This window comes from Salmo salar, chromosome ssa12 (assembly GCF_905237065.1).
Source record: "Salmo salar chromosome ssa12, Ssal_v3.1, whole genome shotgun sequence".
In the NCBI taxonomy this organism is placed as follows: Eukaryota; Metazoa; Chordata; class Actinopteri; order Salmoniformes; family Salmonidae; genus Salmo; species Salmo salar.
The window spans coordinates 70,371,255-70,395,221 of record NC_059453.1 but is presented as its reverse complement, the minus strand read 5'-3'; the positions used below and the strand labels follow the sequence as shown (position 1 = coordinate 70,395,221).

At 41.1% G+C, this 23,967-nt stretch overlaps 2 protein-coding genes across 3 annotated transcripts; one reads left to right on the top strand and one right to left on the bottom strand.

Annotated features, from left to right (window-relative positions):
- Positions 1-394: 394 nt before the first annotated feature.
- Positions 395-10,826, top strand: LOC106565917 (mucin-3A). The gene is made up of 9 exons (XM_014133615.2): positions 395-6,430; positions 7,110-7,231; positions 7,466-7,530; positions 7,679-7,881; positions 8,049-8,214; positions 9,600-9,767; positions 9,871-9,941; positions 10,043-10,155; positions 10,448-10,826. Exons 1-8 carry the CDS (start codon positions 415-417, stop codon positions 10,150-10,152), a joined length of 6,921 nt encoding a protein of 2,306 aa, XP_013989090.2. The 5' UTR covers positions 395-414; the 3' UTR covers positions 10,153-10,155; positions 10,448-10,826.
- Positions 10,827-12,823: 1,997 nt separating this feature from the next.
- On the bottom strand, positions 12,824-22,990 carry LOC106565918 (ERBB receptor feedback inhibitor 1). 2 transcript variants are annotated; one of them, XM_014133616.2, is made up of 4 exons: positions 22,746-22,990; positions 17,312-17,511; positions 16,613-16,695; positions 12,824-15,953 (listed from the first exon to the last, which is right to left on the bottom strand). In XM_014133616.2, exons 2-4 carry the CDS (start codon positions 17,461-17,463, stop codon positions 14,806-14,808), a joined length of 1,383 nt encoding a protein of 460 aa, XP_013989091.2. In that variant the 5' UTR covers positions 17,464-17,511; positions 22,746-22,990; the 3' UTR covers positions 12,824-14,805. The 2 variants fall into 2 exon arrangements, with proteins under 2 accessions (XP_013989091.2, XP_013989093.2); XM_014133618.2 differs by lacking the exon at positions 22,746-22,990 and having other exon boundaries at positions 17,300-17,511.
- Positions 22,991-23,967: the final 977 nt, after the last annotated feature.

Below are 23,967 nucleotides of genomic sequence, written 5' to 3'. Positions count from 1 at the left end.
CTACACATATAACATCCTTACCTGTTATTACAAGACAAGACGTAACTGTAAATCAAACCCAAAGCACAAACATCACTAGCCCAATGGAGTCTCAAACAACTGAGTACAACAGTCCAACCACCAACATATTGTCAACATTGGGTATGTCACAATCCACTTTGGAAATGTCTTCAACTGAGATGGCTACTGGAGAACACGGGTCAACAAGAAGTGCAAGCCAATCGTCATTGGAAAGTACTGCTTTGGTCTCATCTGCAGAAGAAAATCTTTCCACATCATTCACAACTTCAAATTCTACAAAGACAATGGAATCAGTGACGTCCTCCTCCACTTCAGACATAACATTCCAATCTCTTATTACAACAGAAAACGGAACTGCAACGCAAAACCCAAAGCACATCAATCCCCACCTCAATGGAGTCTCACAGGACTCAACATACGAGTCCAAACAACAATAGATTGTCAACATCAAGTATGTCACGATCAACTTTGGAAATATCTTCAACAGAGATGACAAGTGAAGACATTGGGTCCACAAGTACAAGGCAAACTTCAATGGATATTACAGATATGGTCTCAACCCCAGAAGGTAATCTGTCCACACCATTCACAACTACAAACTCTCCGAAGACAACTGAATCATTGAAGTCCCCCTCCACTACACATATAACATCCTCCCCTGTTATTACAGAACAAGACGTAACTGTAAATCAAACCCAAAGCACATCAATCCCTACCTCAATGGCGTCTCAAACAACTCAAGACACCAGTCCAGCAACCAACAAATTGTCATCTTCAGGAATGTCACAATCCACTTCGGAGATGTCTTCAATTGAGATGTCTACTAAAGAACATGGTTCCACAAGCCATCCTTCAATGGAAAGTACAGCTGTGGTCTCAACTGCAGAAGATCATATTTCTACACCATTCACAACTACAAACTCTCCAAAGACAACTGACTCATTGAAGTCACCCTCCACTACACATATAACATCCTTACCTGTTATTACAAGACAAGACGTAACTGTAAATCAAACCCAAAGCACAAACATCACTAGCCCAATGGAGTCTCCAACAACTGAGTACAACAGTCCAACCACCAACATATTGTCAACATTGGGTATGTCACAATCCACTTTGGAAATGTCTTCAACTGAGATGGCTACTGGAGAACACGGGTCAACAAGAACAAGCCAATCGTCATTGGAAAGTACTGCTTTGGTCTCATCTGCAGAAGAAAATCTTTCCTCATCATTCACAACTTCAAATTCTACAAAGACAATGGAATCAGGGACGTCCTCCTCCACTGCAGACATAACATTCCAACCTCTTATTACAACAGAAAACGGAACTGCAACGCAAACCCGAAGCACATCAATCCCCACCTCAATGGAGTCTCACAGATCTCAACATACGAGTCCAAACAACAATAGATTGTCAACATCAAGTATGTCACGATCAACTTTGGAAATATCTTCAACAGAGATGACAAGTGAAGACATTGGGTCCACAAGTACAAGGCAAACTTCAATGGATATTACAGATATGGTCTCAACCCCAGAAGGTAATCTGTCCACACCATTCACAACTACAAACTCTCCGAAGACAACTGAATCATTGAAGTCCCCCTCCACTACACATATAACATCCTCCCCTGTTATTACAGAACAAGACGTAACTGTAAATCAAACCCAAAGCACATCAATCCCTACCTCAATGGCATCTCAAACAACTCAAGACACCAGTCCAGCAACCAACAAATTGTCAACTTCAGGAATGTCACAATCCACTTCGGAGATGTCTTCAATTGAGATGTCTACTAAAGAACATGGTTCCACAAGCCATCCTTCAATGGAAAGTACAGCTGTGGTCTCAACTGCAGAAGATCATATTTCTACACCATTCACAACTACAAACTCTCCAAAGACAACTGAATCATTGAAGTCACCCTCCACTACACATATAACATCCTTACCTGTTATTACAAGACAAGACGTAACTGTAAATCAAACCCAAAGCACAAACATCACTAGCCCAATGGAGTCTCCAACAACTGAGTACAACAGTCCAACCACCAACATATTGTCAACATTGGGTATGTCACAATCCACTTTGGAAATGTCTTCAACTGAGATGGCTACTGGAGAACACGGGTCAACAAGAACAAGCCAATCGTCATTGGAAAGTACTGCTTTGGTCTCATCTACAGAGGAAAATCTTTCCACATCATTCACAACTTCAAATTCTACAAAGACAATGGAATCAGTGACGTCCTCCTCCACTACAGACACAACATTCCAATCTCTTATTACAACAGAAAACGGAACTGCAACGCAAACCCAAAGCACATCAATCCCCACCTCAATGGAGTCTCACAGGACTCAACATACGAGTCCAAAAAACAATAGATTGTCAACATCAAGTATGTCACGATCAACTTTCAAAATATCTTCAACAGAGATGACAAGTGAAGACATTGGGTCCACAAGTACAAGGCAAACTTCAATGGATATTACAGATATGGTCTCAACCCCAGAAGGTAATCTGTCCACACCATTCACAACTACAAACTCTCAGAAGACAACTGAATCATTGAAGTCCCCCTCCACTACACATATAACATCCTCCCCTGTTATTGCAGAACAAGACGTAACTGTAAATCAAACCCAAAGCACATCAATCCCTACCTCAATGGAGTCTCAAACAACTCAAGACACCAGTCCAGCAACCAACAAATTGTCAACTTCAGGAATGTCACAATCCACTTCGGAGATGTCTTCAATTGAGATGTCTACTAAAGAACATGGTTCCACAAGCCATCCTTCAATGGAAAGTACAGCTGTGGTCTCAACTGCAGAAGATCATATTTCTACACCATTCACAACTACAAACTCTCCAAAGACAACTGACTCATTGAAGTCACCCTCCACTACACATATAACATCCTTACCTGTTATTACAAGACAAGACGTAACTGTAAATCAAACCCAAAGCACAAACATCACTAGCCCAATGGAGTCTCAAACAACTGAGTACAACAGTCCAACCACCAACATATTGTCAACATTGGGTATGTCACAATCCACTTTGGAAATGTCTTCAACTGAGATGGCTACTGGAGAACACGGGTCAACAAGAAGTGCAAGCCAATCGTCATTGGAAAGTACTGCTTTGGTCTCATCTGCAGAAGAAAATCTTTCCACATCATTCACAACTTCAAATTCTACAAAGACAATGGAATCAGTGACGTCCTCCTCCACTTCAGACATAACATTCCAATCTCTTATTACAACAGAAAACGGAACTGCAACGCAAACCCAAAGCACATCAATCCCCACCTCAATGGAGTCTCACAGGACTCAACATACGAGTCCAAACAACAATAGATTGTCAACATCAAGTATGTCACGATCAACTTTGGAAATATCTTCAACAGAGATGACAAGTGAAGACATTGGGTCCACAAGTACAAGGCAAACTTCAATGGATATTACAGATATGGTCTCAACCCCAGAAGGTAATCTGTCCACACCATTCACAACTACAAACTCTCCGAAGACAACTGAATCATTGAAGTCCCCCTCCACTACACATATAACATCCTCCCCTGTTATTACAGAACAAGACGTAACTGTAAATCAAACCCAAAGCACATCAATCCCTACCTCAATGGCGTCTCAAACAACTCAAGACACCAGTCCAGCAACCAACAAATTGTCATCTTCAGGAATGTCACAATCCACTTCGGATATGTCTTCAATTGAGATGTCTACTAAAGAACATGGTTCCACAAGCCATCCTTCAATGGAAAGTACAGCTGTGGTCTCAACTGCAGAAGATCATATTTCTACACCATTCACAACTACAAACTCTCCAAAGACAACTGACTCATTGAAGTCACCCTCCACTACACATATAACATCCTTACCTGTTATTACAAGACAAGACGTAACTGTAAATCAAACCCAAAGCACAAACATCACTAGCCCAATGGAGTCTCCAACAACTGAGTACAACAGTCCAACCACCAACATATTGTCAACATTGGGTATGTCACAATCCACTTTGGAAATGTCTTCAACTGAGATGGCTACTGGAGAACACGGGTCAACAAGAAGTGCAAGCCAATCGTCATTGGAAAGTACTGCTTTGGTCTCATCTGCAGAAGAAAATCTTTCCACATCATTCACAACTTCAAATTCTACAAAGACAATGGAATCAGTGACGTCCTCCTCCACTTCAGACATAACATTCCAATCTCTTATTACAACAGAAAACGGAACTGCAACGCAAACCCAAAGCACATCAATCCCCACCTCAATGGAGTCTCACAGGACTCAACATACGAGTCCAAACAACAATAGATTGTCAACATCAAGTATGTCACGATCAACTTTGGAAATATCTTCAACAGAGATGACAAGTGAAGACATTGGGTCCACAAGTACAAGGCAAACTTCAATGGATATTACAGATATGGTCTCAACCCCAGAAGGTAATCTGTCCACACCATTCACAACTACAAACTCTCCGAAGACAACTGAATCATTGAAGTCCCCCTCCACTACACATATAACATCCTCCCCTGTTATTACAGAACAAGACGTAACTGTAAATCAAACCCAAAGCACATCAATCCCTACCTCAATGGCGTCTCAAACAACTCAAGACACCAGTCCAGCAACCAACAAATTGTCATCTTCAGGAATGTCACAATCCACTTCGGAGATGTCTTCAATTGAGATGTCTACTAAAGAACATGGTTCCACAAGCCATCCTTCAATGGAAAGTACAGCTGTGGTCTCAACTGCAGAAGATCATATTTCTACACCATTCACAACTACAAACTCTCCAAAGACAACTGACTCATTGAAGTCACCCTCCACTACACATATAACATCCTTACCTGTTATTACAAGACAAGACGTAACTGTAAATCAAACCCAAAGCACAAACATCACTAGCCCATTGGAGTCTCCAACAACTGAGTACAACAGTCCAACCACCAACATATTGTCAACATTGGGTATGTCACAATCCACTTTGGAAATGTCTTCAACTGAGATGGCTACTGGAGAACACGGGTCAACAAGAACAAGCCAATCGTCATTGGAAAGTACTGCTTTGGTCTCATCTGCAGAGGAAAATCTTTCCACATCATTCACAACTTCAAATTCTACAAAGACAATGGAATCAGTGACGTCCTCCTCCACTACAGACACAACATTCCAATCTCTTATTACAACAGAAAACGGAACTGCAACGCAAACCCAAAGCACATCAATCCCCACCTCAATGGAGTCTCACAGGACTCAACATACGAGTCCAAAAAACAATAGATTGTCAACATCAAGTATGTCACGATCAACTTTCAAAATATCTTCAACAGAGATGACAAATGAAGACATTGGGTCCACAAGTACAAGGGAAACTTCAATGGATATTACAGATATGGTCTCAACCCCAGAAGGTAATCTGTCCACACCATTCACAACTACAAACTCTCCGAAGACAACTGAATCATTGAAGTCCCCCTCCACTACACATATAACATCCTCCCCTGTTATTACAGAACAAGACGTAACTGTAAATCAAACCCAAAGCACATCAATCCCTACCTCAATGGAGTCTCAAACAACTCAAGACACCAGTCCAGCAACCAACAAATTGTCAACTTCAGGAATGTCACAATCCACTTCGGAGATGTCTTCAATTGAGATGTCTACTAAAGAACATGGTTCCACAAGCCATCCTTCAATGGAAAGTACAGCTGTGGTCTCAACTGCAGAAGATCATATTTCTACACCATTCACAACTACAAACTCTCCAAAGACAACTGACTCATTGAAGTCACCCTCCACTACACATATAACATCCTTACCTGTTATTACAAGACAAGACGTAACTGTAAATCAAACCCAAAGCACAAACATCACTAGCCCAATGGAGTCTCAAACAACTGAGTACAACAGTCCAACCACCAACATATTGTCAACATCAGGTATGTTGCAAACCACTGTTGACATTTCTTCCACTCCGGCAACCACTGAAAATGGTCTTTCCACACCATTCACAACTACACACTTGAAAAATACTAGTGAATCAGCATTTTCCACCTCCACTTTAGAGACAATGATTCCAGGTTCGACCACAGAAAGGAGACCGTCAACGCAAAGCGAGACAGTGACCACAATTGTGCATACACAGGCAGACAGTCAGTCAACACCAGCCCACAGTTCAACCTCAAATGTTTTCCTTACTTCATTCACAACAAGATCTACAACTCATCAATGTAATGAAGAGGACTGTCAGTGTCATGGTGCTCCTTGTTTTTTCAATGACAATCTTGGCTTATGTCAATGCCATTGCTCTGACTCCACCTTTGGAGATTTGTGTATTTATGGAATCAATGTCACCACAGTTTCCTTGGGTGAGTTTTCCTTTTCATTATAATTTCTTACTAAAGCCTCTACATGACTAGTAAAAAATATATTGGTCAATGTTGTTTAACAAGTAAAGCTGAATGTCACCTCTGCATTAACTAAATGTTTCATCATGAATGATTGATGCTATCATGAACCCATACATGTGTGGTTTTAACTTGACATAAAAGAACGAGACCTTTTCACCAATGGTAGACCCATTAAACTTAGGGCTTGATTCAATCCGTGTCGAAATGTAATGGTAATTTCTGATTGACATTACTTTGCCTTGCTACCCATCCACATCACTCCGGCCAACTGACGTTTCTTATTCACAATGACATAATCAACTTTCCACGATGACGTTATCAACTTTGATACTCTGACTAGTTAGATTTGTTAGAGATAATGCAATGATTTCTGGATGGCAGTTTCAGACTGAATATGTGTAGCGATCGATAGAGCAGCGGAATTAAATTCAGTATGAGTTGTCAGGCAAGCATTTACCATGAATGCAGTCACTGCAAAAGCAGGAAGGAACATGGTCTTTCAATTTTTATCATCCTATAGCGCTGAACTTTGGCGATACGGATTGAATCAAGCCCTTCTTCAATGCCCTGAATTTACTAATGACAAAACAGGATTCTTTGTATGTTTGTACTTACATAGGCATGCATTTCTTTGCAGATAAGGCAGTACCAACCAGAAAGGCAAATGTCTCTTTGAGGATTATGAGGGAATTTGAGCCTGAGTATGAAAATATGAACTCCAGCAAGTCCCAAATATTAATCAAAACTTTGATTAAGGAGGTATGCAATATGTTTTTTAATGTTGTGTGATTTTGTAAAAACATTATTCATAAATGTGTAATGGTACAGTAATATATTTTAACAACTTAATACTAACGCAATAAGGTATCATTCGTTACTGAATAAAGAAGTAGTTACAATAACACATAGGCCTAAAATGGCTACCTGATATACCATTTTGACAGGATCAGAGTGAAATATATCAAATGCATATTTTTTCTTTCTGTTTTTCAGCTTAGTGCTCTCTGCAGGAGAGCAGATCCACAAAATTTTAAAGATGTTAAAGTCATTAATCTAAAGTAGGTTATTATATTTTCAAAACACAAACATCTAAGAAGCGTAATTAAACAAACATGAATAAAATACACTTAAATACTGCAAATCAAATTCCTATTATAGTAATCAACTGTTGAACTCTTGAAATGTGATTTATGTCTATTCTTCTAGACCTGGAAGTATTGTTGCAGAGAGCATAGCGGAATACACCTATCCCAACAATGCATCCCAAATTGATTTCCTCAACAATGAACTGGAACCCACACTTTGGAATATCTTGAACAACACAGATAACCTAATGAACATCAGTCAAGCATTTGAAAATGTGCGAATCCAGATTACCAACATTACCTTCCAACCGACGAAAATAAGGAGTAAGTAATGTGTGGCAATTAAAAATATGTATCATGCGTAATGTTTTTTTTTGTATTTGTAAATTGTAAATAGTTTCATTTTGTTTGAAAACCTTGTAAAATCAAACTTTTATTGAATTTAGTAGAGATATGAGAGTAATTTTGATGGGGAATTGTTTTCTAATCAGATATCGCAGATTTGAGGCCATTTGTGGCCTGTCGTCTGGGTTTTGCCAACTACACAGAAGAGCTCTCTGATGGCAGCTGGAAGTGTGTGGGGCCTTGTAAACAGTATCCAGACTACTGTCATAGACACGGAGAATGCTTTAATGTTCAAAGTGGACCTATTTGTCTGTAAGACCCTATTTGTTTTCACAATTTATTCAATCTGATAAAGTGCATTCGGAAAGTATTGAGACCCCTTTACTTTTTCCACATTTTGTTACGTTACAACTTTATTCTAAAATGGATTCAATCGTTTCTTTCCCTCATCAAACTACACACAATACCTCATGACAAAGCAAAAACTAAGTTTTTTTTAAATGTTTGCAAAAAAAGGAAATATCACATTTACATAAGTATTCAGACCCTTTACTTAGTACTTTATTGAAGCATATTTGGCAGCGATTACAGCCTTAAGTCTTCTTGGGTCTTTAAAAAAAAATGTATTACGTCAGTTAAGAACAAATTCTTATTTACAATGACAGCCTGACACTACAAGCTCTTCTCTGCAGATCCTCTCAAGCTCTGTCAGGTTGGATGTTCGATCGGTTTTAAGTCCAGGCTCTGGCTGGGACACTAAAGGACATTCAGAGACTTGTCCCGAAGCCACTCCTGCGTTGGCTTAGCTGTGTGCTTAGGGTCGTTGTCCTGTTGGAAGGTGAACCTTCACCCCAGTCTGAGGTCCTGAGCGCTCTGGAGCAGGTTTTTATCAAGGATCTCTCTGTACTTTGCTCTGTTCATCTTTGCCTCGATCCTGACTAGTCTCCCAGTCCCTGCCGCTGAAAAACATCCCCACAGCATGATGCTGCCACCACCATGCTTCACCGTAGGGATGGTGCCAGGTTTCCTCCAGACGTGACGCTTGGCATTCAGGCCAGGAGTTCAATCTTGGTTTCATCAGACCAGAGAATCTTGTTTCTCATGGTCAGAGTCTTTAGGTGTCTTTTGGCAAACTCCAAGCGGGCTGTCATGTGCCTTTTACTGAGGAGTGGCTTCCGTCTGGCCACTCTACCATGAAGGCCTGATTGGTGGAGTGCTGCAGAGATGGTTGTCCTTCTGGAAGGTTCTCCCATCTCCACAGAGTAACTCTAGAGCTCTGTCAGAGTGACCATCGGGTTCTTGGTCAAGGCCTTCTCCCCTGATTGATCTAGGAAGAGTATTGGTGGTTCTAAACTTCTTACATTTAAGAATGATGGAGGCCACTGTGTTCTTGGGGACCTTCAATGCTGCAGAAATGTTTTGGTACCCTTCCCCAGATCAATACTGGGTATTGTATGTAGATTGCTGAGGACTTTTTGTTTGTATACATTTTAGAATAAGGCTGTAACATACACTTGGGGTCTAAATAATTACCCATATGTACCCACTACCGTATGTAGTGCTGGGATTTTGGTACATGTTAAGTTGTGTTACACAATGTTACAAAGTAATTTCAGTTAATTAAATGTAACCAAATTAAATGTTGAAACATAAATGCTGAAGCAGTATGCATCATAACCCCTCCCTGTTTGACAAAGGTGCTATGAGTCTTCCCTGGAGCAGTATCATGGACCCCAGTGTGAGCGCTTCCGCAGGGGAAGAGGTTTCTATGCTGCACTCTTTGGTGCGCTGGGGGCAGGCATCCTCCTCATACTTGTTCTCATCGTGGTTATCGTGGTCCTGCGAAGGACCCGTGGGGGATGTTGGTGGGTATCATAACATAACACAGGCATATTCTTGTATGCCATGCAAATGATTGCTTGATTTGAAGTAAATCAGATGCAATCTGTGTTTGTTTTTATAACTCAGGAACATTGACAAGCCACCTGCCAGAAGACTGATGTCTCTCAATGAGGACTTTTTTGACTTCACACAAAGAGGTATGCTCATCTCAGCCTCTATGTCCCAATGACTGACAACCAGAATATTATACTTTCTATAATATATTCCCAACACTCATTTGTTTTCATGTTGATTTTAGACCTCGGTCCTTACCATGGCAGTTCACCAGTCTACACAAACACTGATTTAATTGACGAAGGCTGCCCAGGTGTATTCAGCCTGCATCTTGAAAATGTGGACACAACATAAAATGTGAGTACATTTACAGACATTATACTGTAATTTCTGTTGTTTCATGTCTTTCATATTTGTCATATCTTACAATCTTTGCTATGAATGAAAAATTACATCTAGTAATGAGTGGCAGTAAATATAAAATATAGTATCTACACTAAAACATCACACCTCTCTATATGCTATAATAACAAGTATTTACATGTAATTACTTTCACAGTCTAGAGTACCAGCTGTTTATGATTCTCTATTTTAATGAATACTAATGTTGACATTTTAAGTGATATGATTATCCAACATGTTTTCTCAGGTGAAGACCCAATGGCCAACAATAATAGATTTTCTTCAAAATAACACAGAATAAAGTATTCAAGCTACCTAAAATGTTTGCTCAGTTACCACAAATAATTATTCTTTATCATTTGCATAATCATTGTGAATCAAATTATTTTTGTACTGCAGCTATTTTACTGGAATTCAGAAGCATAAGGCTACACACTATTGTCATTTGAGGACTTGATAAATAGAATGCGATCTAGATGAACAATTTCCTGGCATTAAAGACTACCCTGTATGATTGTTAGATGTGTATGTTACGTCTGTTGACTAAGTGTAATATGTAACTTCTGGGCTTTGGGTTCACATATATATTTTAATTTGACAAATATTTCAATAAACGGTGAGACGAATCATCTGCGTCCTTTTCTTCCATTATTCACATCTTTAAATGGAATGGAATATTTTCATATTTATCTAATATCATGTGGCAATTACAACCTATGTGCGCTAGGGGGCGCACACATCCTTTTTTCCAACGACAACTGCATGTGCTTTCAGAAAGTTAGGGAAGAGCATCAATAATAAAATAACAGTATAACAAAGAACACAAATAAAAACAGTTTTCTCTTTGAACATGTTGGCAATAATGTCATGCAACAGGTTCAGTTCATATCATGCAATATTCAGTTGCATGACATTTAGCGTTATTGCCAATGTTTGAAGAGCTGTTGCTTGTAGCCTGTTGGTTAGAGCGTTGGGCCAGTAACTGAAAGGTTGCTGGATTGAATCCCTGAGCTGACAAGATACAAATCTGTTGTTCTGCCCCTGAGCAAGGCAGTTAACCCAGTGTTCCCTGGGTGCTGATGATGTGGATGTTAATTATAGCAGCCACCCGCACCTCTGATTCAGAGATGCATTCAGTTGTACAACTGACAGGTATCCCCCTTTCCCTTTAATTCACTTGGGGCATTACTGCTGATAGCCTACAGAGTATTGGAAGTAGAGGGACAGGTAGAATTTTGTGCCATCTGTGCCAGTAATGCCAATGTGATGCATTCTCTGGGCTCTTATACTGTATCCAACCTGAGCCATTATTCAAGCTGGTATTTCACTCTGCCTTTTTATCTTTTTATCTTTTGATTCCTGTTTATTCCTTTGATCATGTTGTTTCAGTTTTGTATAGACATAGATGAAAGTCTATGATTCAAACATGACAGTTTTTGTATCTAAAACACTACAACATTCGATGGACCCTTTTTAAATCAATGATGTTTTATTATTTATTTATTTATCTTCCACAGACTATAACCAGACATGTATGATCTTGCTGCAGACTTATTAGAGGACATTCAGACATTGCAACCACACTGCAATATCTGTCACAGACATCTGCAGGCGAAACCACAAAGGTTATATATATATATTTATTATTTGAATAATAGCAGCCATAAAAAGTGGGAGATTGTTCCATTGGGTAAATCTCCCACTTTGTCAGCCTTGAGGTAGAACATGGTTCTGAAAATGAACACGGACATTTGCATCCCCTGTGTGCATGTTCCTGTCGTGTTTCTGTTTGTGTGATGTTTCTTGTGGTTAATGTAAGTTTTTCTTGCTTGAATTCACAAATGCGTCGCACAGACCAGATTCATTATTGCTCTTTGTTTCGTCTTGATTTTGTGTACTTGCGCTTTACTGTCCCCATTTGGGACCACCATTTAAATAGATAGCCCTTGTCACCATCTGTTGCCATGGCCACCGTCCATGCTGTTGCCTAGCAGCTCACCTGAGCGAGAGCCAGGTGAAAGAGCTGGCAGGTGGCCTAGATCACACTGCTGCCTTTTGTTCCTCTCAGAGGACACAGCACCATCACCATCAATAGACCCTAATACTAAATACCTACAGCAAAAAGGAATGGGAAATTTATGAGCTACCCTTTCCAGAGACAATAACGAATGTACTGTATAAGAATAATGTTGAGCAGGTGACCACACCCTATATTGGATTTGGCTAATGATTTCAGTCCTGCTCTGGCACTGTCCTGTACTATAAAAATGAGTAACTGCACTGACAAATCTTTTCAAATAAGAAGAACTTTTCCAGTCATCATTCAAGCTATGGACTCAGTGAAACAAGGCAACATGAAGCACTGAAGACCTGAGGAACCAGGTTACCTGGCCTCTGAGTTGCTCAACAGGTAACCAGGGGGAGAGTCATACTTACAACCAGGAAGGGGAAGGTAATGTATACCTGTCTGTCTGAATAAGTCGCTCTGCTGTGTGTTTGGACTGTAGCCAGCTGTAATGAGGCACTGCATGAGGGTGTGGGTGGGGGTGATAAAACAGGCCAAACAGCTGAATCAGAGTTCATCTCACACCATTCAACAAACAGAGTACAGAACAAAGGCCGATTCATAAATAAGTCATTTTATTTTTCCCTTTAAAAGACTGATACATTGATCAAATATTCATAATGAATAGTGTATTTATGTTAAATAAACACAGCATAATGTTCTTTACTCCCAGTGCATTTGTTTCACCACAGCAGATAATGTCAATTATTCTCAATGAACTAGTCTTCACTTGATTTCATTGTTTCCGATAAGACATGGGAATAGGTTAAGATTAAATAACATATCAGTGTACAATGTAAACAATGTATTATACATTAAATATAAAACGACATGGCCTCTACTAGGTTTGTTTTCCCTTTGAGGGAAAATGTACTTAAGTGACCATTTGACTGTAGAGCTAATCTGCTATCCAATTCGACCATGTTTTATATCCAGGGTTACTTCGATGCACTTGCTAAATTTACTATGTCATCATTATGGTTCTTGAATAATCTATTACAATAAAATCCATATCATTTCCTGGCCGCCAGCAGCCAAAGTCTCCGGACCACACCCACTGCAATCATGTCAGGCAGGAATGCATTAGCAGAACAGGAAAGTCCGTTTCAGGTAGGTAAGCCCCACACAGTCAAGCGTAATATGTCTATGTTATCAGGTGAGCCCAATGTCTCTGGGATCAACGATCACTTGGTGTAGTCGAAATAATGTCAAACGAAAGGTCCGGTCATTCTGTTTATAATTCTGAAATATGGTAAATGGACTATGGTAAGTGAAGTAGTGGTTTGGATTTTAATACACTTCATATGTTCACTGAGGGCGTTTCAGAAATATTTAGGTGTTTCAATTCAAATGATTTTAAGATTACGTTCCACCAGGTTTTTGGGTATATATTGATTTGTATTGTCATTGGGAGGTAGTATTGAAGACAGTTAGTGACAGACAATGAGCTGCCCAAACAGTAAGCTACTGAGCTGCCCAAACAGTAAGAAAATCATACATTCACATATGTTCTACAGGCACATTTTTGTGCAACACAAAATGACCTGGACACTGAAAGTAGCATAAGGGTTAGGGAGGATTCTCTTTACAACTGTATTTGGCAGCAGTGCTGAAAACAGGCAGAGAACAGTAACAAATATTGTTAACCTAGTTTTCTACAATATGGTAGAAAAGTCACACAAAATCAGCAGGGAAAACACAAACACAGTTGCACCACGCGCACACACGCCTAACACAAAGTACTACGCCTAACACAAAGTCTGCACTAGACATTCCACTGGAGATAGGCATACCATTATTCCACTGGTACAGAGTGTACGTCCAGTGAGGGGAACACAGAAATACACTTCCATTCATAAACATAGTGGCCTGAGTAAGACTGAAATATCAACAAGGCAGGAAACATATGTGCATTCCTATATTCATGCTTATACATAATAGGAGTTAGAGTGGGGATGTGGGTGGAGAATCCTTCATAAAGTGTTTCAATACATTGGCCTCTTCTTTAGACTTCATATATGCAATACGAGATAATGATTGCTTTACTGACCCTTTGTCCCCAAGTTCTGAGACACAAAAGCAATATCAAAAACACAACATACAACTCACAAAACATCCTATACATGTGACACACACACACACACACACACACACACACACAACACTGAGAACTTGAGGCAGCTTATACGCTAACTGCACCACTGTATCAGAAAAACATTTACATATACTCGATGTACTAAAATATTAAATCACATAAAAAAGAAAACTCTAAAAATTGTTACATATTACCCACACACTCAATAGTTAGACAACATTTAGATCATGCATCTTTGTTGTAGTTGCAGTTCCTAAAGTCCCAGTAACTGTAAATGGTATGTCAAATACCCTATGTTTTTAGAATAGCGAGGTAAAAACTACCAACGTCGTCAGTGTTAAAGCAGCAGTAAGTGTTTGAAGGCCTCAGTGTCCTGAGGCACTGTGTCCCCAGTGGTTGATTGCGCGTGTCCACTGGAGTCCTTCCCTAATTTGTCTCCTCCCAGTCAAACTATATCCACCTGTACTTTCCTCTTGGTCTGACAATCCCATTCTGGGTCTGAAGCCCCTCTACTGCGACCTGCCGGGCAGTCCACATCCTGGAGTATCTTCTCCGGGTAAGGTTTGTCCAGGTTGGCCGGCCGCTGTGGGAGCAGGAAGTAGTGTGTGGTGCTGGCCTTCCTGCCGTTCTCCATGACAGGCAGGATGCAGGGAGACCCCTCACTGTTCTGCCTCTGTAAACCCCAGCTCACGTACTTAGGGTCTGGGGCAAAGCTCTGTGTGGGGGGCATAACACCGTTAAGGTACGAGGGGAGGCTCTTGGGACTGGGGGTACGGGAGCTTCCTTGAGACAACAAAGGGTCCCTGGGGGGCACCTTGGGGGGCTTGTCCTCGTCACTATATGCCCCAGAGGATACCTCAGCTGACCAGCGGCGGTAGTCTGCAGTCTTGATGGGCCGTGGGGGGATGGGCACGCGGGGAGGCACCATTGGTTTGTCCATGCCCTGAGTGTGGCGGTGGTGACAGGGCAGGCGCAGCGACGTGGGCTTGTTGAAGGAGCCAGCAGGGCCGGAGTGAGAGCGCCGCAGCTTCCTCTGGGCTCGGTCCTGCTGTCTGGGACACACTGGCTGCTGCTCTGCTTGCTCCCGCACCTCCCGCTCCAATCTCTGTTGCTGTTCCTGCTGCTCGTGCTGTTGCCGCTGTTGTTCCTGTACCCGCTGCTGCTCTTTCTGTTCCTGTTGTCTTTGCTGCCCCGCAGGTCCCTCAAAGTAGGCATAGTTAATCTGCCCACAGCCCCTGAAGCTCCTGCGGCTGGGGGCTCCATAGCGAAAGGCAGAGGATTTGGGGTGACACTGCTCAGGCACCAAGCAGCGTCGGTCATCTGAACTGGTGAAGAACTCCACCTCATTGTCCATGGCCTGGTCAGGGGAAAGGTCTGCCCGCCCAGGGAGAGGAGGCAGGGGTTTGGCCCCCCGGCTAGGTGTGTGGGGGGGACTGCAGTGTTCGTACACAGACAACCTCTGGAAGGAAGGGACCACCTGGTCATCCTCAGCAGGGCTGGGGGTGGAGGGCTCAGTGCTGGATGACAGGGACAGATGAGTGGGACGGGACTTCTTTGGGGGTAACCACTGTGCACCTGGGCTATGTTTCTGTCCTGCAGGGAGAAGGTGGTTAGAAAACCAATTCAATCAAAATATCGGCATTTGGTAACTACCAGAGAAAGTTACAACCATAGTGCACCACTAATTAACTTTAGCCAGGCTCCTAGCAGGGTGTCTAGGTTAAAAGGTTCCTGGAAGTGTGGAGGTCAGAGAGACACACCTTAATTACTCGAAAGGACCTCTCCTCTCATCGTTTTGTTCAAATCAAAGTTTATTGGTCACATGCACACGGTACAGTGAAATACTTACTTGCTAACGCTCCTCAACAATTCAGTACAATAACATCAGTCAAGAATCAAATGCCAAATACAAAAGTAAAAACAAACCAAGTAGTAATAAAAAGTATAAGAAAAGAGTAATAACAACTAGCATAAGAAGTATGTACATAATATACAGTATGATTGATTGGTTGGTTAAACATTCCCCAGGATATACTTCAAGCAGATCCTGGGAAGCCAGCATTCTGGCTCTCTATTCTTATAGAAACAAGAAATCCTCCCAGTAAACATCAACCAGTTGGCTTGGAGACATGGTATTAAATCCCTCCTTGTAAGGCTGTGTATAAGGCAGAGGGCAAAAGGAAGGATTGTGGGTGTAAGTGGTGGTTGGTAACATAGAAATAGAATCTACAGTGGCTGGGTCCAGTACTTACTCTCAGAATTGAGCGATGGTGGCACCTGCTGCTGAAATCGAAAGTTGTATTCTGTTGGTGCTGGATCCATACTGAAGTACAAGCTGTAAAAAGGTATGATGCACATAGTTGAGTAATTGTCCCAGATACTGTACATGTAGTTATAGCAATTCCAACCATCCCTGCAGGAATACCCTTAGTAAAATATAGATGCGGTTAAGGGGTTAATCGAACGCAGACCGCTTTATTGACCAGATTGGCTCACATTCAACAAATCTGATCTAACAAAGTGGATATTCGTATTGTAATAGGCCCACAATGTGGTTACTTAAGTCCGATTTTTATATATTTGCCTGTTTCGCTGCATAACATTTAGAAGTTGTCCCTTTTCAGGTTTAGAAGAAGTGACTGCTAAATGCTAACTCCCGTTCGTAAAGCTGGTTAGCATACAGAAATCGGTGGTGGTAGTCAACATCGTTTCTAAGGGTAATGCAGTTGATTGGTGAAGATGACATAAACATGTGTTGGGGTTAACATCCATACAAGTATTATACTCTGATGTTACAAACAATAGCCTAAATGTAGATTAGGGATCTTTTCCAACAGCCCTTTTCCATGGCAATTCCAATGTTTTGGTTGAGTTCTATTGACTTCTTTAAGGCATCTATGAACTAATAAAACATGTTCTTCTTGTAACTGAGGACTCACGTGGGGACTTACTTGTCCGGCTCATGGCGGTGGCTCCATGAGGGCTTGGCTTCAGCCATGCTGAGACAGTGACTGGCCCGCAGGAAGGGGCTGTCTGCAGGTAAACAGATCTCCTGGGCAGTCAGGCCCGCTGTGCACATGCTCCAGGCACAATCGGGTCGCATCAAAGCCAGGAAACACTCGGCTCGCCCAGCTGGCTGCTACTGCTGGACCTGTAACACAGACAAGAGGTAGGAACATGAGTGAAAGTGAAGGGGGTCCAAGGCAGGAGCCGGTAATAAAAGCACAATTAGATCTCCTCTTTATTATGTTCATTGACACATTTCCACCAACATGAGACAATCCTCTGCTGTTGTATTTTACAGTCAATATCAGAACAGCTCTAGATAAAAGCTTTCTCCAAGTATCAGAAAAAAGGAAATCCAGTTTAAAAGCAAAACGTGCTGTTTTATAGCTCACCTCATGTTATTGTTCACACTATTCCATGATGCTGATTTTACATTTTAAAGCACATTTTCTGCTATTGTACACATTTTGCCATGAGTCTGAGAAATAATTTCAGTTTTAAAACAAACTTCCTGTAATTCTACACATTTTGCCATAATATGCTATCTGGGCCCCCCCCAACATCATGGCTGATCTTTTAACCAAACCAATGACAGTGTCTTTTTACAACAGCAGAGAGTTGATTGAGTCCCAGCAGACAGGTAGCTCTGACTGCAAGAGATCTCTTTTAAATTAGACTGTTCCTGTAACCAGAGATATGCCTGGTGTTGCAAGCACTCCCCATGTCAGATGACCTGGATGTTCGAGTCATGTCAAATGTGTCAGGGCTGACTAAACAATGCAAGCAAGGTTCAGAGGGAGGAAATCAAGTCATATATGCGGAACAAAGTGTAAACAAATAACACCAGCACATTATTAACTAAATGTTCCAATGTATTCAGTCTTCAGGAGAACATTCATCCCAGGTCAGACGAGTAGTGGCCAGTAACTGTCATGCCTTCACGACACATTGATGTTTTATGTCTGTGTAATGGGCAGTAATATTTGATAAGTATGATATTATACATTGTATATACCTCACATGTGATTTGAATAAGATTAAGCAATTAGCCTATTAAAATGTTTATCTGACTCCATTAAGATAATTAGCAATATGCAAGAGTTACAGTAATAGGCAATGAAGAAATGTCTGAGAATGGAATTCTAAATACAAGTTATTTATTTATTTTGTAAAATGAATGCATTCACATAAAAGCCATAAAGCTTAAGTTATAAAGCATTAACAAAGTTACAACGCAATATACCACAGCATTGTTGAATACTCGTTTCTGATTGTTAGAAGGGCATTCTAGAATGGACATTAAAACCAGTTAACGGCACAGTTGGAAAAGATATCGGGACACCTTGCAATCATTACGCAATAAGCGCCTACACATGCAGACTGTACTTGCTACAAAGTTACAGAAAGCTAAACCAACAACCACAAAAACTGAAATTGGATACATTTGAAACGCAGGTCAAATGAGGAAAAATATGTAACTAGCTAGCATTGATTTGTGCAGAGACATTATTGGAGCATCTGATGACCTAACTTGGTGAACATGAATTTCTCTGGTCCCAACTGTTGCAGTTATGACGCAAGTGGCACTATGCTGTCAATTACCCCCAAATACCTCTAGTTTGACCAGCAACTTATATTTTTTCATTCACTTATTATATTGGTAGGTTTGCTAGCAACAAACTATTTAGCTAGCTTCTGGCTGCAGAGTTCATGACTGTGTTAGCCGTAGATAGCTGGCTAGATAGCTGGCTAGCTTGTCAGATAGCAAGCAAAGAATAAGAACGTTGCCAGCGAGCATGTCAACGGAACAAAAAGAACGAACGACTGGCAACCAAAAGATGATAAAGTATGAATTCGCTTATATAAATTAAAATATGTTTTATTTCTACCAGTAAATGTGATTATAGTATTGTTTTCTTTGGCAACTGTGGTATAAGCGGGATAAACAGCTTAAACAAACGCAACGGAATAAACTTTGCTGTTATTTTGGCTGCAGAGGTTGTGACTGTATAGCCGTAACTAGTTAATTAGCTAGCAGCAAGAAAGGCATAAGAACGTTGCCACTAAACATGGCAACAGAACATAAATAACAACTGGGTCGCATCCATCAATATCAAACTAATCGAACGAACGACTGGGTTGCGTCTCTAGCAACCAAAAGATGAGAAAGTATGAATTTGCCTATGAAAATATCAACGAAACAAAAGTATTCCTACTGGTAAATGTGTGCTTTCTTTGGCAACTGTGGTATAAGCGGGATAAACACCTCCGTTCTGTACATTGCCTTGGAAAAATGAACTCCGCTGCATTGTACATTATTTCCAAGGTAATGTACAGAACATTGGCATTTATCCCTTACTTATTCTAAGCATGGTTAGAGAGAGAGCGTGGTCAGAGAGAGAGCGTGGTCAGAGAGAGAGCGTGGTCAGAGAGAGAGCGTGGTCAGAGAGAGAGCGTGGTCAGAGAGAGAGCGTGGTCAGAGAGAGAGCGCGTGGTCAGAGAGAGAGCGCGTGGTCAGAGAGAGAGCGCGTGGTCAGAGAGAGAGCGCGTGGTCAGAGAGAGAGCGTGGTCAGAGAGAGAGATAAAGAAACCATGGCGTGTGCCATGGCGCATAGCTCATGAGAGGGAGAGATAAAGAGTGTAGGTATCTCACCACAGCAAGTCAGGAACATAAGAGGAAGAACAATTAATCGAATACCCTTTTATAAGCATCTGAGTTGTTTGGATTCAAAATCTGAGCTGTTGACCAATAGTATTACTGTAAAGTTAACCTCCAATCAGATATCAGACCTACATGATGTAATCACAACAGAACCTCTGCTTCTCAGAAGTGTGACAACGGGGTTGGCAAGATCAACACAGAGAATGCTGAATTCCTGAGAAGACAATAAAACCTGCATAGAGTGTTGATAAGAGGAGTCACTTTGGGGGCTGGGCTGCCCTACATACAGACCATAAACTTATTCTGGTGACATGACCTTTAATTAGGAACCTGTGGCCAGAAAGAGAGGGGAATGAGTGCATCATACAACAGCCGCTGACTTCCTTTGGGTAGAGTGGCTAGACCTAATCTGGGGGACTAAGGGTCATCTCTGCTCAACTGATGGAGGCCATAACTTCACAGAAGTCTATGCCATTTACAGCTGATCATATGGAGGAATAGTTCAGTCAATGCGTGTTGTGGTTTGTATGTACAATAAATACATGGCCAGAACAATATCTATCTATCGTCAACCATCCATCATCAAGAAGTAAGAACACATCCATGGTCTTTTAAGAACTCAGCAGTTGTAGAGAATGGACAGATTGATGTGCTGCCCAGACAGCTGGTCATTCGGAAACAAAGCTCTGGAACAACAGCATGCCCAGGACATCAGCTCAGGCCAAATTGCCCAACATGGCATCTCTCCCATCCCTTGCCCAGGGCCCTGGATTCAGTTCGGAGGGGATAGTACGCAACTTGATCCTTGATAATGAACCCTGAGAGGCTCGCACTTCCTCTGGCAACAGGTGCAAAAACAGTTCATCCTGGCACTGGTTAACCATAGTTTACATTTAGTTTATTCAGAGGCATAAAAGAAATAGAGCCCACACACTCATAAGCTTCACCATGTACCTTTATTCACAAAAAAAAGTGTTTAGATCCTGCAAGAAACTTCGTCAGATCACTTCAACGTTGTTTGTTTGTGAATAAAGGTACGTGGTGGAGCTTACGAGTGTGCGCGCTCCATTTATTTTATACCAACCTTTTTTGGCCCTGCACCCCACTTAAGGATGTGCGTTTGATCACAGTTTACTAGTGTATTTAGAGGCAACACCAGGATTAAACAAATGTGGTAGTAATGGAGAAATAATGAATGGGAACATTGCAGGCGAATTATTTCAAAGAGTTGAGGATTTTTGGTTGTGTGGGAAGACAAGAGGTGTGGTAAACACACTTGTGATGATGATGTGGTCCCGTGTAGCTCAGTTGGTAGAGCATGGTGTTTGCAACGCCAGGGTTGTGGGTTCGATTCCCACGGGGGACCAGTATGGAGGAACAAAATGTAAGAAATGTATGAATTCACTACTGTAAGTCGATCTGGATAAGAGCGTCTGCTAAATGACTAAAATGTAAAAAAAGACCATCTGACCGTCTCTATTTGACATCCATAGCGTCCTATCAAAAGAGTAATACACAGGCCTATTCGAGCTCAGCACAGTCACGCCAAGAGGTATGGTTTTACACACTAACATGAGCACTTTGTGCACATCTGATAAATCACACATTTTCCCTACAGTGCACTACTTTCGGCCAGAGCCCTATATGGTGACATTTCGGGACATAACCTTACTATACACAGCGACATTAGGCACAGAAAAACATAGAGGTTCACACCCCACTTACGACATCCATGCAGCGGTTTCCCGAGCAACCATACCCGCTCTACCTGTGCTGCAAGCAAACAGTGCACACACTCCCTTGCTTTACAGGATTGATTGTTCGAGTTTACAAGTGGCTCACTCCATAATATAAGTTTTTTCCAATCTCAAGTAACTGATGAAATAAGGATCCATCACTTCTTGACTCTTGACATCGTCAGTAAGTCAGGGACCTCACGATACAATATTATCATGATACTTAGCTGACGATACGATAGGTATAGCGATTCTATAGGTTTCGTGATTCTGTATAAATGCTATTCCATACTGTGATTTTATTGCGATTCGATGTTCCAAACCTATTGCTCACTATATGTCTGCTGCACATGGACAAGAGAGAGCCATGAGAAAACGAGTTTTGATCCGTCACGGAAATAAATGCTGAAAACATATTGGCTCCAGATTTTAAAAGAAGATGGAGAACAGGCTAAAGAAAAAAACAGCAGTTTTGGTGCAGGTACAGCTGACTAGCGCAAAAATAACAGTAATATCGTTAAAAATAATATTGCGATATATATCGTCAAAAATAATATACCGATATGTAACTATCAACTTTTCACCCCAAATCAATACAGTTATATCGGTATTGTATTCACATTTACATGACATGGGTCCTACACTTAATTCTAGTATGTGACAGTGATTTGTCTCTATAACGAACCAAATAGCTGTCACATACTGGAATTAAAAGTGCAGGCCTAATTTTAGCTATACAGGGAGAACAAGTTGTTCCAACCTTGAATAGATTAACATATTGTATAGTAGTGTATTGTTTAGTATGAAAAGGCATAGCAGTATAATAAAGATATTATAACGGCAATGTATGATACAATGTCCCGGCTGAGATATAAGAGATTGCATCAATCACTGCTGCCGTCATCAACACACGCACACACACAAATAAATAAATAAATAAATACACATGTCACTGCAAACCATGATGTTTTAACAGCTCACCTGACAACCTCACAGTTTTCCCTCAGCTGTTACTTAGAAACGTTAAGAATCCTCTTTTGGCGACAGTTCTACTTCCCGTGTTTTGCTGTAGACGTTAGTATAGCCCAATTTACAAGCTTCAGTCTGCTATTGTACTGAGCAGAAATAAAGGACAACGCATTTGGTACAGTAACTATTATTTCTGTTCTGAGAGACTACTCAATAAATACTATTGTTGTGAGTGATGTTCTTTTAAGCTCCACCACGCTACAAGAATATACTCTGGCTCCGCCTTTCACTCAACTCTTAAAGACATAGCTTCCATTTAGCGGCCTGCACACACAACACCTGCACAGTCGACTATTGGTGAATATTTTATGCTTTCACTTTACATGAATAATGTATATGCATACCTAAAATTATTTATGCGGCTATATGTGTTTTGCAGGATTCACTAAGAATAACACATTTACAGATATTTTGTGTAATTAACAGTTGGTACACAATGGTTAAAATTGTGTGATTGCAATTCAGTTAAGAACAAATTCTTATTTTCAATGACGGCCTAGGAACAGTGGGTTAACTGCCTTGTTCAGGGGCAGATTTTCACCTTGTCAGCTCAGGGAGTCGATCTTGCAACCTTTCGGTTAACTAGTCCAACACTCTAACCACTAGGCTACCTGCCACCTCTTTACAGTACAGTAGGTTACAGTGGCCTTCAAACTCAACTCTGAACCTCAGAGTCAGTTCCAGTGCATTGTGTCATTGTTCCCCTCTAATCAGGGACTGAATTAGACCTGGGACGCCAGGGGGGTGCAATTAATGATCAGGTAGAACAGAAAACCAGCAGGCTCCAGACCTCATAGGGTAAGAGTTGAAAATCCCTGGGCTACACTATCGTCTGACATAACAAAAGTCAGTTGTATCTACAGTCCTTGAGTGTTGCACATTTTATTGTGTGTTGCAGTATTTTAGGTTTTACAGATTATGCTGGGAGTAAGTGTTTAGAGTGCTTATCAATACAAATAAATACAGCACAAATTGTGGCCTTTGCAGACCGTACTCTTACACTCTTGTATTAGTTGGACTGGAGAGAGGGGAATACATATTGTACGGTAAGGTGGCTAAATTGCATTTTGCATTACAGCATGAAGATAAAGATCATTTTTGTTAGCAACTCAGGTAGGGATTTAATGAGCTGTTCTGTGCTCATGGCTTTGTGTGACGCCACACTGGCTGATCC